Source organism: Oratosquilla oratoria, chromosome 22, assembly GCF_046742065.1.
Source record: "Oratosquilla oratoria isolate Oo_2021 chromosome 22, ASM4674206v1, whole genome shotgun sequence".
Taxonomy (NCBI): Eukaryota; Metazoa; Arthropoda; class Malacostraca; order Stomatopoda; family Squillidae; genus Oratosquilla; species Oratosquilla oratoria.
Window position 1 is genome coordinate 59,096,580 of NC_134798.1, and position 16,478 is coordinate 59,113,057.

At 50.0% G+C, this 16,478-nt stretch overlaps 1 protein-coding gene across 7 annotated transcripts in view; it reads right to left on the minus strand.

Moving 5' to 3' along the window:
- Liprin-beta (liprin-beta 1) overlaps positions 1-16,166 on the minus strand; it is a 106,841-nt gene extending 90,675 nt beyond the window's left edge. For 2 of the 7 annotated variants that reach the window (XM_076206162.1, XM_076206161.1), the window contains exon 1: positions 12,630-16,159. In XM_076206162.1, the coding sequence (XP_076062277.1) occupies positions 12,630-15,555 (2,926 nt within the window). In that variant the 5' untranslated portion in view covers positions 15,556-16,159. Of the gene's footprint in view, positions 1-12,629 lie in introns of all 7 variants that reach the window. The other 5 variants (XM_076206163.1, XM_076206158.1, XM_076206160.1 and 2 more) reach the window with 5 other exon arrangements.
- Positions 16,167-16,478: the final 312 nt, after the last annotated feature.

The following is a 16,478-nucleotide window of genomic DNA, read 5'->3' on the forward strand; positions in this document are numbered from 1 at the left end:
CGTGGGAAATCGGCCCCGGGCTCGCCGTCTCCTCCTTCCAATTCCTCTGGCCTGATTCGCATCTCGAGTTCGACAATATCAACAATAGTGGTAGTAGTAATAATAGAGGTAAAAACAATAATAACAATAAATAATAATAATAATAATAATAATAATATTAATAATAATAACAACAACAATAATCATAAAAATAATAATAGTAATAACAATAACAATAAATACAATACAATAATAACAAAATAAATTATACTTACAATATCAACAACAACAATAATAATAATAATAATAATAATAACAATAATAATAATAATAATAACAGCAACTATTATGATAATGGATGCACCGAAAGACCCTTTCCCCATTATTAGAGGGTTTGCCGTGTCAAAGCACACGCCCACTCGACGCCCACCCAACACGCATCCCACGCCCATCCAAAAGGACCAAAACCCGCCCATTATCTTTGCCCACCTCAGCTCCTCGTTGCCCTTCGCCCTCCCCTGGCTGACAACACACGACCTCTCCAATGGGCATCCCATGACCCTATCGTCGCAAGGTCGTTCAGCCAAATATTCCCTCAGACGCGACTTTGAATCGTAAGGCTTTGTACGCACACACACACACACACACACATATATATATATATATATATATATATATATATATATATACATATACATATACATATATATATATATATATATATATATATACATATATATGATTCCTGACAGTCGCCCCGGGAATCAAACCAGGATTTCACTTGATGTCAAACACACACCTTGCCGAATGAGCATTAGGTAAAAACCCGGTTTGATTCTCGGGGCGACTGTCGGAGGCTATTTGTATGGTTCTCGCTGGTACTAGCGATTCACTTCAGATATATATGTGTGTGTGTGTATATATATATATATATATATATATATATATATATATATATATACACACACACACACACACACACACACATGTTAAAGAATGCATAGAAGCCATGGTACCTTGTCCTGCACCAGACAGCCGGACCAAGACTACACTCAAAAACCCGTGCGGCATTCGCAGCCGTCTATCAGGCCGCGTACAGAGATGAGCAAAACGCCCTTCTGTTGCGCCCAACGAAGCCACAAATCCCTCGAGTTTGATCTTTCATTCTGGAGACCAAAACTCCCATTGTCTTCGCCTCTCCACCGGGTGTGAGTGCCAACTCAAAACGCCCATAAGCCACGAGTAGTTTCTGTCGAGACTCGAACCGGGGTTCGATGAGCACGCGAAAGACCTTGGAGTCGGGGGTTCCCTAGCCGTGAAAGCAGGCTACTGAGGCCGCCGACATCCTCATAAGCTCATTTCACACGTATCGACTTTTCGCCGTGCACGACACGACGTCGTGCTCTCAAAAAACAATGGGTATCTATGGACGCTTACACGCGTGGTCGTCACGTGTGAAAGCGTCCATCCACACCCATGGTTATTGGAGAGCACGACGTCGTGTCGTTCACGGCGCACGGCGAAAAGTCGATACGAGTGAAACGAGCCATAGACGACCTTCTATTCCCGTTATTGACACACTTCCAGGATTAGCCTCTGTGGTTACCATGGTTTTGTCAAATTTCCTTTCCATTCCAGACTGGAAATGATGAGAACACACCTCCAACCTCCAGTGATGATACTAGCACACACACACACACACACACACACACACACACACACACACACACACACACACACACCTCGTGGCACTGTGGTTAGAGATTTCGGCTGGCATTACGGAGATCTGGGTTCAAATCCAGCCCAGGGCTGAAATAATTTCAGTATCGCTTCACTTCGAATCGTTATTCCAACTCTCATGGGCGGAGTTGGTGGTGTGTGTGCGTGTAAGGTCACAGTATTACCCATAGATCGGTCATACGAGGTCTGAGCTCTCTTCCGGGAGGGAAATAGCTGTCGATCACGAGTCCAACACGTGGTCCAAAAGGCCAAGGTGAATCACACACATACACACACACAAGTAAATAAAATCGCCTGACGGCATCAATGACCTGGTACACCTGAAGTACCCAACCACCTCAAAAAAAAAAGTTCAATAACCTCTTCGTAATGACGTCACCTCTCATGCCTTCCTCGCCGCACATGAATAGCCCTGTTCTTATACAGACCTTGAGATCGACCACTCCAATACGAGTACCACTTCACAGACCAAAACGAGGACTACTTGGCAGAATAAATGGATCTGGCGTTAGTCCGAATAACGTGTATATATATGTGTGTGTGTATATATATGTGTGTGTGTATATATATATATATATATATATATATATATATATATATATATACATATATATATACATATATATATACATATATATATATTCTTTATTCACGTGTTTATGTGATTACTGTTGCATATATATATATATATATATATATATATATATATATATATATATATATATATATATATATATATATATATATATATACATATATATGGTACACCGCAAACGAAGTATGTGTGTGTGTGTGTGTGTCTGTGCATGTGTGTGTTTGTGTGCGCGGTCACGTGTGTGTATGCGCGTGTGTGTGGACGAGGGAGAGAAAGAAAGAAAAGTAATCTGACGGACGAAGTTTTAAGGTTTAGTGCCAACAACTGCCCTGGACGACGACGACGACGACGACGACGACGACGACGACGATGACGAGGAGGTTGGCAGAGTGACAACTCGGACAGCGCGACGACAGATCCCCTTGGGTTCGGTGGTGGCACCACTGCCAACCGACTGACTGGCCCTGTCGTGGCACTGGTCAAGGGTGTGGTCAGGGACAAGTGCCACTTGTGGTGACGAGCCAGAGCAATCGTCTCCTGAGTGAGCGAGAAAGAGAGAGAGAGAGTGGGGAGTATGTGTGTGTGGAAAGAGGCAGCGAGAGAAAGGTAGAGAGAGAGGGAGAGGGAGAGAGAGAGGGAGAGAGAGAGGTAGAGAGAGAGGGAGAGAGAGAGAAAGAGAGTGGGGAGAGAAAGAGAAAGTGAGTGGTGAGAGAGAGAACGAAAGAGAGAGAGAAAGCGAGTGGTGAGAGAGAGAACGAAAGAGAGAGAGAAAGCGAGTGGTGAGAGAGAGAACGAAAGAGTGGTGAGAGAGAGAACGAAAGAGAGTGGGGAGAGAAAGAGAGGAAGAGAGAGGAAGAGAGAGAACGAAAGAGTGGGGAGAGAAAGAGAGAGAGAGAGAGAGAGAGAGAGAGAGAGAGAGAGAGAGAGAGAGGGGGGGGGGAGCGACGTCCATCTTGCTCAGACCAAGCAATAACTGCTACCTGTACACCGTGATGCTGCCATATCAGTTGGTAATTAATCGTGAAGAGGAATGGTGCAAAGAGGCAATTAAACCATGAGAGCATTAAGTAGCGCCATCTATTTAGAGAGATGACACAAGAATGCTGGCGAACTTTAGAATCCGGCTGTACACACACACACACACACACACACATATATATATATATACATATATATATATATAATATATATATATACATGTGTGTGTGTGTGTGTGTGTGTGTGTGTGTGTGTGTGTGTGTGTGTGTGTGTGTGTGTGTGTGTGTGTGTGTGTGTGTGCGCGCGCGTGTGTATTCAATTGCTAGGGAAGCTGTAGGTGTCTTTGGGGTGCCTACTTTTAAGGCTTGACTGGGTCGAACGTAACACAAAGTTGCCATGGCAACCAACGACACTGCTGTGTTTGTAACAGACATTTCCTTTTTTTAATCCAAACCTTTCGTGTGGCCTGTTTATTACACCCGAAACAGCTACATCCTTTCAGCTGCTGCTACTATATTTAGCAAATGTACACATTACAGTGACGTCACTACGTAAAGGGATATTCACACTCCAACGTGTGGGTGTAGATAGTATGGACGAAAAATACATCTGTAGAGGCGGTGATGCTGTAAAACAATGGAATACACACACACACACACACACACACACACACACACACACACACACACACACACACACACACACACAGGTGATACAACTATCTACTTCTTGGATTTCTAATCACTTGTTAGTCCAAAACTGATCTAGAAACGGTGCATCAGTTCAACCAGGTCTAATACCTGTCTAGTGAAGGTGAACCTAGTAAGAATCGGTCTAACACCCATCTAGTGCCAGTGAATCTAGTTTCGACCTCGTTCTCCACACCTTCAGCTAACTAGCGTGTTTTGTCAGCGTCGGGTTATCTGACATTTTACCCATGCACGGCACCATGCACTCCTAGTTCCTACTTCTACTAGTTCCTAGTTCAACTAGAGAAACTAGTCACATCCTACGTTCCTACCACCCCAGTCCCAGCCACGTATTCAAGGACTCCGTAGCTTACCCATCTCATCGTGCACTCAATGACTCAAGACAATGTCCATCGTGCACCCAATGACACAAGAAAGCATTCATCGTGCACACGATGGTACAAGACAGTATCCATCATGGAAACAATGGACCCGTAATACCATCGTGTGCGATGGTACGCACGATATAAGCAAGGTATTATATATAATACGTGCGATATTGTATACACAATAATATCAGGGACACAATATCAATAGTATGATATCATCGTATGCACGATATTGTGTGCACGGTAATATCGTGCGCCCTACGGCTCTTGAATACGATACGATACACCACAGCTTCGGCAGAAGATGTCTTCGGCCATTGCTGAAACCGCTCAAGGCACTTTGACTGACTTCAGCACTGGATGCCTCTTGTCGATCCTTGGCCGCAAATATGCGATTATTTACATCCTGCAGACCACCAGCAGCTGCACACAGTCATAATCACAACATATCCGGGTCGGAGGACCTCTGGGCGATCGGCCTCACCCGTCACCCCTGACGTCACATTCCAGAGGCACTGAGGCTGTTGGGTAAATCTCAGTGTGTGTGGTAGTACACCTACAACAACAGCAATAACAACAACAACAACATGTGCTGCTACCTCCGATATCGTTTCGGCTGTTCCGCGCGTTCTTCGAGACCTCCCGTATTACTCCTGACGATGCCGACACCGAACTAAGAACGTGATGACTCAGGCGTCTCCGCTACTGCTGGTACGTCACAGCGCCGTTTTTTTTTTTTCTTCTTTTTTGAGGGGGTGCCAAATGAAAAAAAAAAAAAATGTGGGAAGAGGGGCGTAGAAGAATTCCAAAAGGCCACACCATCTTAACTGCCGGGTGTTAAATCGCCTTGTCCCCACACTACACTGTGTTCATTTTAAGAGCATATTGGAAAGGTAGGAACCACTGACTCCGGGTAAGCTTGTCCTAACTTACCCGTCGGAAACTTTGGTCCCAAACCTATGAACAACTCCCTTCAGGGATCGATCACGGACCCAGAGATCTGCCCATCATCAAGGCCTTGCGCGTATCAGCAGTCAAACACACCGAGACTCTGAAAGCCCAGATCTGATTCCTCATTGAAAGGAACATTACCATCATACTGTAGTTGTGTGCGAGATAATCCAAAGACGTGGTTTAAAAATTAGATTCTTTTTTTTTTTCTTTTTTAATCGTGGACCTGATGGCACTCGTGGAAGCCCTATGGCACCTCTCAGTGCCTCAAATGGCACTACACATGACGGGGAGGCCTCCTATAACAGGAACGTTTGACACCCGCGCGGGCTGCGGCGTTTTGCGGCCGCATGCGGGTCCGGAGGGCCAACGGGAGAAAAAGTGTCCGCGGATATTGGCACCACCATAATCGGTCACTCTCATCATCATCATCAGTGCCACGATTTGTCATCTCGATAGCCGCCCCCCCCCTTCCCTTCCCCCTCCCCTCTCCCCCTCCTCCGTCTCCGCTCGTCACAACTACGGCGAGAGTAATCGATGCCTGCAAGCTGCCAGTGCCGGATCCGGGATCCGGAATTCCCGCGGTTACACTATAGAGACAGGAGAAGCCAGCCTCGAGGTTGGGGGGAGACAGCCACAGGAAGTGACGCACAGGAACAACGACAGGAGTATTAAACAGGAGGGATAGTAAGGGCTCGGCATCACCAACCGCCCCCTCCCTCCCATGCTCTCTCTACGTCCGCCAACGAAGGTTGCCAATACGTGTATTACTCACATTTCCACTTCCAATGTGTTTACAGTTCGCAGATAGAGTTGGCAAGCCTGCGCCCACAATAGCAGCCCATGCGCCCGTGTGGCACTGGTGCCAAGTCCAGCCCCCCACGCCCACCCTCGCGCCCCACTAGTAGTGCCACGGCACTTCTCCCCGTCCGCCACAGAGGTCGCCGCCTCCTGGGTGCTTCCCCCTTTGAGGGGCAACGGGAAAAATCACCCGAAAATCAAAGTTTAATTTCCTGCAGAATCTGGACCGTTTCTCGTCTATCTGTCTGTCCGTCTGTCTGTCTGTCTGTCACTGTGACAGACAAACAGAACACATCGAGCAGCCCCCGTGTGAGCTGACACGTCAGGGGCTGGGAGGTTTGTCAGTCACCAGGAACCAAACGCTGACGCCACAGTCCTAATTATCAGCCACACTGCATCGCCGGGACGTGCGGGTGACATGTCACTACTGACCAACTGCCCTGCTGACCATCACTCGGGCTGAAGCGCCTACAACAACTGTCAGCTGTTCTCTCCGTCAGCCCAACAACCGACAGGCTGACAACGACGGGGTTGTTTCTGTTCGCCGCCGTGATCACGACTGACCCCCCGGGTCCGTCTGTCAGCACTCTCGAGGTGCTGACAGCTCCTCCTCGGCTGACACAAGTAAGGAGACTCCCTCCACACTGCCCGGCCCGACTCCACACCGGGATTCACTCCTTCCCTCACGAGACATCACTGGTGACTCCCTTTAGGGGGAGTTGGAGGGGGGACAACATCTCCCCCCCCACCCTTTCCCCCCCACCTTCACCCTCCCTCCACACCGATACGGGTACTGGTCAGCCCGGGAGCTTACTGACTGGTGCTGACCAGCAGCGTCGTATAGTCCCACTCACACTCTGCCACACTTAGCTCAACTGCCAGCCATACCAGCTCTGAACCCGGAGGAGGCGGCGGAGGCGGCGGCGGCGCCGGCCAGGCCGCCCGCCTCCCGCCCCGCGCACACACACACACACACACACACGCACACACACACCTACCTACCTTCCTTCTAGCTGTACACACGCGCTCTCCATTCCCTCCCTCCCTCCTCTTCTCCTCCCCTCCCACTCCTTCGTCCTCTCTCAATCCTTCCTCCTTTTTCGTTATTTTGCAAATTTCCCCCCCTTCGGCCGCTCTTCTTCATTTTACCAGAAGCACATTCCTCCTCCTCCTCCTCCTTTTCCTCCTCCTCCCTCTCCCAAAGAGCCTAAGGCCGCCTCATCTTCCTTGGCCCATACTCTCCCATTTCCCATTTTCTAATCCCCCATCACTATATCATGACTACATATATCCCTCCTCCTCCTCCTCCTCTTCTGCTCCCGTGACATCTCCACTCGTTCCCTTCCACTTACCTTCCTCCCCCCTCCTCCTCCTCCTCCTCTCCTCACTTCTTCTCTTCCTCATCTCTGACGCCGTGACATCATCCCCCTAAGTCCCATTCCACTTCCACACCCACACTCCTCCTCCTCCTCCTTCTCCTCTTCTTCCTCCTTCCCACCTCCATCCCCTGAACCACTCCACCTTGAGAATGCTCTTTGCCAATTCTATTCTGGTTAAAACCAGACGATTTCATTCAGCTGAGGGCAACAGCTCCTTGTGGAGGGTGTTAACCCATACCCTCCCCCGACTCATCTCTTCCCACCAATTCCTTCCTATGTGCCTGCTGCCTTATTCAGTCAACACACACCCAGTCCGCACCTTCCTACTACAACCACAAACCCACCCCCTTCCTACTAATTGCACTAGAACACTGTTTCCCAGCCCTGGGGCAGCGACCCCAAGTTGGGTCGCCAAGCGTTTTTCCTCCTGGGGTCGCCAAGTCATATGATAAAGCTTCCATATTCATACTGTTATAATAAAAGTCAATAATGTTAATTTTGTCTTTGATAACTTTACATTACCTTTCTTACACATATATTTACTATACTTGTCCCCTACTTTTTACAGTCAACAACTAGTCATATACACTAACACATATACAAATAGATTAGTGGGTCGCGATCTTATCATGAAGATCACATTGGGGGTCGCCTAAAAAAAAAGTAAACACTGCACTAGAACCTTCTGTGTATCCACCCGGACGTATCTCTGCGTACCTCTGGGCTGTCTGGGTGCCGGTGAGCCATGCACACGAGAACACACCAGTCTTTGTGTCCTCCCCTAGCGTACTCAACCCAGGTGGTGGTGGTGGGGGGGGGGGTTGCCTACAGTACACGTGATGCAACAGTAACCAACCACCTCTCTACACCAGTGTTATAAGGTCGCTTCCCACCTTCCCTTGGTCCGTACTTCCACGAACGCTAATGTCCAGACCATCACCTACTCTTCCTCCTCCTCCTCCTCTTCTTCCTCCTCCTCCTCGTCCTGGGCGGCAGTAGAACGCTGCCCCAATCCCCGCCTCTATCTTCCAAATCCCCTTACTCGTCCCCCCAAATCCCACCCACCATCCACCACCCATCACCCTCCACCAAAATATCGTTACCCAATCCCTAAATCCCCTTACAAACTCCCTAAATCCCCTTACAAACCCCCTAAAGTCCCTTCATCCCGGTTTCGGGTATGCGCCTCCCAAAATCCCCTCACCCAACCCCTTAACCCCTTTAACCACCCCTACTCCAAAATCCCCTCACTCACCCCCAAAATCCCCTCACCCACTCCTAAAAACTCCCCTCACTCATCCTCAAAAATCCCCTCACCCAACCCCTTAACCCCTTTAACCCCCCCTAAAATCCCACCCCTACTCTAAACTCCCCTCACTTACCCCCAAAATCCCCAGGTGATTTTATTAGCTAAATCCACCGGCACGCGTCGACGTCGTGTATATCCATTCCGTCTAATCCCATATGACTTTATTCACAATATGAAACAGTTACTCTGGGTGATTAAAAAAAACAAAAAAAAAAAGGATCAAATTTAAGTGCAACACCTCTCAACCCCATAGGCTTCAACCCCACAACCTCTTCTACGAACCCCCACCCCCATCTCTCCTTCGGCAAACAAACCTGCCAGATGCCCCCCTCCATCCCCCCTCTTCCCCCTTCCTCGCCCGGAACTCCGGCTGGCTCGGTGGCACCGGCCAGATAAGCGCGAGACTCGAGATCAAATCCCCGGGCGCGCGCGCCGGCGGTAAGGCTTCATTACGCCCTGTCGGCTTCGCCTAATACCCTATTGAGACAACGCCGATAGGAAAAGATGCCAGAGGTATATATATATATATATATATATATATATATATATATATATATAAATCTGTCTTAAACGTACACAACTTGTCGGAGGGTTCGCCTATTATGGGGATTGGATGAAAATGAGACGTCTTCTGTAGCTACGTGAAGTGTGGTCGGGGACTTGTACAGTCCTTTTGTATCATCGCACGTAGCTCTTGGCTTCGTGATTATGTACGCACAGGTCAGGGTTCGAATCGCTTGGCAGAGCTTCTAAAATGTTCATATTATATATATATATATATATATATATATATATATATATATATATATATTATATATCTATATATATATATATATATATATATATAGACATATATATATATATATATATATATATATATATATATATCAACAAAAACCCACTGTGATATATATATATATATATATATATATATATATATTATATATATATATATATATATATATATGATAAACGTCTCTAATGAATGTCGACAACGTTGAATAGGAGACGCCCCGACCTTCATATTCATCCCACAACGAAGATAATAGAGGCCCCTCTCCCCCCCACCCCATACATCATTAAATGTCAAACTGTTTTCAACGACATTAGTCGGACTCCTCTAAGTCACAATGCCTCTTCAACCCCCTTCCCTACCGGGTGGCACCTTTCCTTTTGTTCCGTCTGCCGCCAAGCGATTTTATTGGTCTCCGTGGCACGCCCTAACAATGGTGAATGGGTTGCGGCTTTCTTTGATTCCTCCCTTCAGGACAGTGTGACACTCTTGGGTTCTGCTTGATGTCAGATCACATAAGCGGTCATGTGTTTGTACATAATCATTTGTCACTGACGAAAAACGTAGTTGCACATTTGTAAATAAAAAATAAAACCACAGTCGGAGCAGAAGGAAAAAACTGGAAACGGGGAGTCTATATATTTCGACTCTTAAGCTACAGTCCTCTTCAGTAGTACTGTAGCTTACAGTCGAAATATATAGACTCCCCGTTTCCAGTTTTTTCTTCTCCGACGGGGAGTCTATATATTTCGACTGTAAGCTACAGTCCTCTTCAGTAGTACTGTAGCTTACAGTCGAAATATATAGACTCCCCGCTTCCAGTTTTTTCTTCTGCTCCGACTGTGGATTTAGTTTTGATAATCATTTGTGTTAATATCCTGTGATAAGTCCATTATCCCCACCAGTTACCAGCTACTGTTATCGCGTATCGCCCCACGAGTCTTTAAACGGTGGTATGGGGGAGACCCCAAAATATTTGGGAAGTTTAAGAATACGGACCAAGCCAACGCACGGCTTTCCACTCTTCTCACAAGATCAATCGACGGTGAGAGATTTCTATGTTTCAATATAGAACATAAGAATGAAGGAGACTGCAAGAGACCATAAGGCCTACACTAGGTAGTGCCATACCCATTACCACCTGTCATCCCCATCCATAAAGTTGTCTAACCGGTTCTTAAAACAACCGATAGTTTCAGTGCTCACGACAGAAAGCGGCGACGAATACAATACCCTGACACCAACTGACGCCAAACGACATGTTTGTCGACAGGCGATTTTATTCAGCCAACAAACGAACGCGTTCAAAAGCAAACATGAGAAGACCCAAGCGCCACGAACAAGGTCAAGCGAGCTGACCTTGAACGGGGACGCCTGTTGACCTCCTTCCTCCTCCTCCCGACTCGACCTGACCTCGATCACGTCACGCCGAGGCACAATGACCAGCCTTCATGGTCAACTGCGTGACCGGACTATCCAGTGGTGGACGTTGCAGGCTCTGTACCTCTCCAAGGATGCTTCATCAAGGTCATGTGTGGAGACTTAGGCAGCACTGGTCGACAGCACCTCTGATGTTCGTTATCAGAGAACAAATGCGAAATCATGTAAGTGTGGCTTAAACAACTGCCCAATTGCATAAACCGAGACTCGAACCCGGGACTCCTGCGGCAGAGGATGGGACGCTAACCACCGCTCCACGAAGGATCCAGATGGCCGTGATATATCGCAGTAAAAATAACCATAAATATTATACAAGGTATAATCTGAGTTTCTTTATGACCACCATAAATATACTAGCTCAATCACAATAGACGGTTATATTTGAATATTATCCAATACCCAATTCCACACCTTGACTTGAGGGGATATATATATATACATATATATTTATAAATATAAATATATATACGTATATATATATATATATATATATATATATATACATACATACATATATACACACACATATATACACACATACATATATATACATACATATATATAAATATAAATATATATATATATAAATATATATTATATACATATATACACACACATATATATACATAATATATACATATATGTATATATATATACATATATATATATATATATATATATATATATATATATATATATATACATGTATCTATTTATACATATGCACACACATAGGCAAACAAATGTAACCATAACATGAGAAGTAAATCTAAGAGGAGGAGTAGGAGTAGCAAGAACAACAGGAAGAATAATAAAAAAAAAAGTGACATACGAGCAGGTCGTCATAATTGTTTTTATCATGATCCAACATGATGTGTGTTATCTTTAGGTATAACTGTGGGTCCTTCCTGTGCTTTGTAGTAACCCTTTCCCACAATCCCCAATGCGAACACCCAAACCCGAAACAAGACTTATCAGAACTAAGCAAAACTTGCCTTTCACTGTAGAGTAATTGACATCATCCTTTATACATGACTTTCTCTTGAAGCTATTAGTTTTAAATGGTGCCCATACAGTAATAGCGAAATATTCATTTATGCTGTAATGTGTCATGGGGCAGGTTTGGGTGTCCACTAATGTATTACGCCACAGCCGACAACACAAATGACGTAACAGTGATCAGAAGCTATAATATATATATATATGTGTGTGTGTGTGTGTGTGTGTGTGTGTGTGTGTGTGTGTGTGTGTGTGTGTGTGTGTGTGTGTGTACGTACATGATACACACACATAGGTAAGACAGTCTTCTACCCAGATATCTATATTTCTATATAGATCTGTCCATGAAGTTTTGTTTTGTTTGTTTAGAAATATGATTTAGCTCACTTCCCCTGAACAGGAAAACTGAACCTTGATGACTGAAACTTTTTGATCACAGATGAGTCATTTGAGATGTCGGCGGTGTGACCACAACAAATAAAATACCCCCACCTCCCACCCAACCCAACTACACTCGGGGGGGTCACGGGCTAAAGCTAGGCGCGCAAGGGACCAGAAACAACACGAACAGACAAAATCATCTTTACGTGAGCTGGGTCTGCCGAGGCTCCTGCTGTAGGTGGAAGACAACGACGACGACGTGGGCGATGCTGGAGGAAGGTGAAGGATCCTCCTTGGGCTGGCGGCGCGCCTAGGCGAGGCGTGGCGGAGCAGCGAGGCACCCGCCGCGTGGGAGGGGGACGACGGGGGGATTCCGTGGTGTTGCCGCTGCTGCTGCTGCTGCACATGCGCCCTGACCCCGCCCTTCGACTTCTCCTCCGCCGTCGACGCTGCAGAAGTCACCTCGCTGTCCTTCAGACGACTGGTCGTGATCACGGAGGACAGGTCACCCGCAACGCCCGTCGGATCGTAAGGCGAGGTCAGGGTCCTACGGCACTCCCAGCCGTAACTGGCACTGGCACTGGCACTGGCACCGCCGCTCCGCCCCGGCCCGGCGGCCCCGCCGCCTGATGACATCTGCATCTGGGTCGCCCTGTCACCTCGCAGAGGGGGAGGCAGTCGGCGCCGTCGCTCCCTCCCGTCACTCTCCACTTCAGAGAAGGCGCTCACCGTCTCCCTCATGCTCTTAAAGCGCTCCGAGATGCCATTCACAAGACTCGCTGAGTCAGAACCACTCGAAGGTAACCGATCGTCCGGATATTCCGAAGGAGGTCCGCGACCGCCAGAACTCCCTGCGTCGCACCTCTCCCCCCGCAGGTCCTCCTCCTCCTTCTCCTCCTCCTCCTCCTCCTCTCCTCTGACCCGCTCACCGAAGTGGGCCCTCGAAACTGCAGTTCCTCGGCTCTGATCATGCCTGGCCCATGGGGTGCTGGGCTGTGCAGAGACGGAGTGGCCGCTGAGAAACTTCTGAGGAACTCCACGATCGTCCTCGGCCAAGTTCCTCTCCCGAGACTTCACGTCCTCGGCGTTGCTCTGCCCATGACCACTTCCTGAGGGTGAGCCTGTCGATCTGCGATACTCGATAACAAAGGTCCTCTCTCTACCACTGGAGCCCTCGGGAGGATCTCCAGTCACTTCGTCCTCACCGCCCACGAACTCCTTGGACTCCCGGCTCCGCGGCCTCAGAGGGCGAGCCGTCGAAGGGTCGTCCTCCGCTCGAAAGACACCTCGAGGACTCTTCGACTTGGCAGCAAACGTGGACGCAGTACCACTCGAAACCATACCCGCCGAGGGACTGCAGCCACCACGAGGCTCATGTGTTGCAGGATCTTGTTTCGCGACTCCTCCTCCGCCTCCGCCTGCGCCGCAGCTGTTCCTATTGTCTCCGCCCACAGCGTCCCCGCCCTCCCGCGACGGTCGGCACAACAACACCGCGCGACCGCCTCCGTCAGCGCCTCCCACCGTGCGACCGCCGGGGTCCCCGATCTCGATATTGTCTCCAGAGTCACTTTCATGTCGACTGAAAGCGTCACGAGAAGAATAAAGTGTCCCACTTGGGACTCCTGGGCTCGGCCAGTCAGGATCCCCCGGGGCTGCCTCCCCCCGCCGTCCCTCGCCCTGGGGGGCCACTGGGACCCCGCTCACACAAAACACTCCAGCTCGCAACGGCTCCTCCCTCTTCGGTCGCCCTCCTTCAAGGTCGACTTCTTGGAGGTCGTCCTCGTCAAGGCACTCACGGCTCTCCTCAGGGGCGGGGGATGTCTCCCCCCCTTGAAAACACATGTCCTTCTTATCGCACACCTCACCTCGGCCCATCAACGCCGCCGCTTCTTCTGGGTTCTTATCGGCGCCACACGCCACGGCCTCCTGATAACTCGAGTGGACTTCGACGTCACCTTCTGCTGGAGCACCGACCTCGTCGCCCGGGCTCAGTTCCCGGTCGAAGCTGAGGTCGTCCCCGCTGAAGGTGCTGAGGGTGTCGTTGTGGTCGTTGCCAGGCTCGCTCGAGGAGGACCTCGGGTCCTCCTGGTGGGCCTCCACTGCCCTTCTCGTCTCTTCCTCCTCCACCTCCTCTTCCTTGTTGGCTTCTGAACTGACGTGACCCGTGGCTCTGACTGTGCTCTCCGTCTCCGTGTCGTCGCTGTCGTCTGCGTCCTCTTCGTCGTCGTCGTCAGAGCCTTCGCCCTCCAAAGACTCGTACTCGTCACCGCTGTCGTCATCACTTCGACAAGAACCACTTACGTTCTCTTCTCGGTCGCCTCCTCCTCCTTCAGAGAGGTTTCCCTCCTTCCCAGCCTCCGGGTATCCTTCGTCCCTCTCGACCCCACGGCTCGCTTGGTCCCTTCTGGCCTCCTCCTCCTCCTCCTCCTCTCCTTCCTCCTCCTCCTCGATCTCCTGCAGCGCCTCATTCGGGGGCGCCCGAGAGGTCACCGAAGGATTACCCTCTCGCTTGTTGCTGTCGAGGTCATACTCGTCTTCGGAGGTCTCATCTGACGAAGACGACGAGGACGAGGAAGAGGAGGATGAGGACCCCGAGAACGACTCGATGTCACTAAGATCACTTTCACTCGAGGATGCGTTGGAGGAGGAGCTCTGCTGTGTCGAGGGCGAGGTCTGAGGTCGAGTCTCTAGGGTGTGCATATTGACCACAAGGCTGTTGGAGCTTCTGCCGCCCCTGCTGAGGACGCCGCCGCTGCCGAAAAGGGCGCCCTTACTACTCCAGCCCACGCTCGACACGACCTTCCCGCCCCTAGCCAAGGTGTAGGAGTCACTGCGGGGCAACCCGGCCTTATCGTCGTCCTCGCCTCCGTCGTCGCCTTCGTCGTCGTCGTCGTCGTCGCCTTCGTCGTCGCCGCCGCCGTCCTGATCAACGTCCGGGGACTGTCCGTGAGAGGCTGAGGACGACTCATACGGCAGCGAGGGCGAGGAGAAAGACGACGAGGACGAACTGGGCGACGAGGAGGAAGAAGCGAGAGACGTGGAGGGGGACCTGGTGCAGTGGAACGCGAGGGTGTGGTCCAAGTGGGCGTGGGCGTGGGAGGCTGCGTTGCAGGGGAGGAGATGATCGAGCATCCCTGCGCATGGGAGGGAGGGGCGGGTTCCTCACTCTTCGGGAAGGTTAGACGAGGACCTAACTCTTCCGAAAAGGAGAACGAGCCCGACTCCCACAGGAACTGTTCCCCACCATCAGGCACGTCCTCGTCAGGTGAAGATGGCAACAGAGGACCCGACGACGTCCCCGAAGGAGCGTGGTCAGTTCCGCGCGTGCCCTGACGTCCTCATTCGTCTGTTCCCGTGCCGACGAAGGCGGCGACGAAGGGGAGGAACGTCTGAGGGTCTTGAGCGCGGGGAGGTCAAGCGTGGGAGGAAGAGAGCCACAAGGAGGACCTGCGACCGAGACGCGGGGCGGACGAAGACGACGACGGCGGCGGTGGCGGCGGCGGTGGCGGCGCAGGGCAGCACGACGGGGAAGCACGCGGGGCCAACATCAACACGAGACTGGGGGCACTGCAGGCAGCGGTGCCAGAGGGTGCCAGCCGCCAGGCCCGGCCCCTCGTCGCTCGTAAGGGGAATGTTGCCACGGTGGCGGAGGAGGAGGAGGGGCAGGAGGAGGAGGAAAAGAGGAGGAGGAGGAGAGGAGGAGAATATAGTTCTGGTGGAGGTGGTGGTGGTGGTAGTAATTGTGGTAGTGGTGGTGGAGGTATTGGAGGAGTTGTTGGTGGTGGTGAAGTGGAGTAAGGGAGGGAGTCAGGGGGAATGTGTGTGGGGGGGAGGGGTTGGCCTAGGTGCTTCGAAGGAGGGCGAGACTGTGGCTTAAGTGGTCAAATTCTTAAGGTGGAGAGGAGATGCCCGAGGGGGAGGAGGAGGCGTAGGAGGAGGAGGAGGAGGAGGAGGAGGAGGAGTAGGAGGGGGAAAGAGGGCGGGGCACTTGGGCTATGCTTGTTGCGGGGTGCCCGCTCTACCCACAATGCGCAGTTCACCCTACACTACGCAAG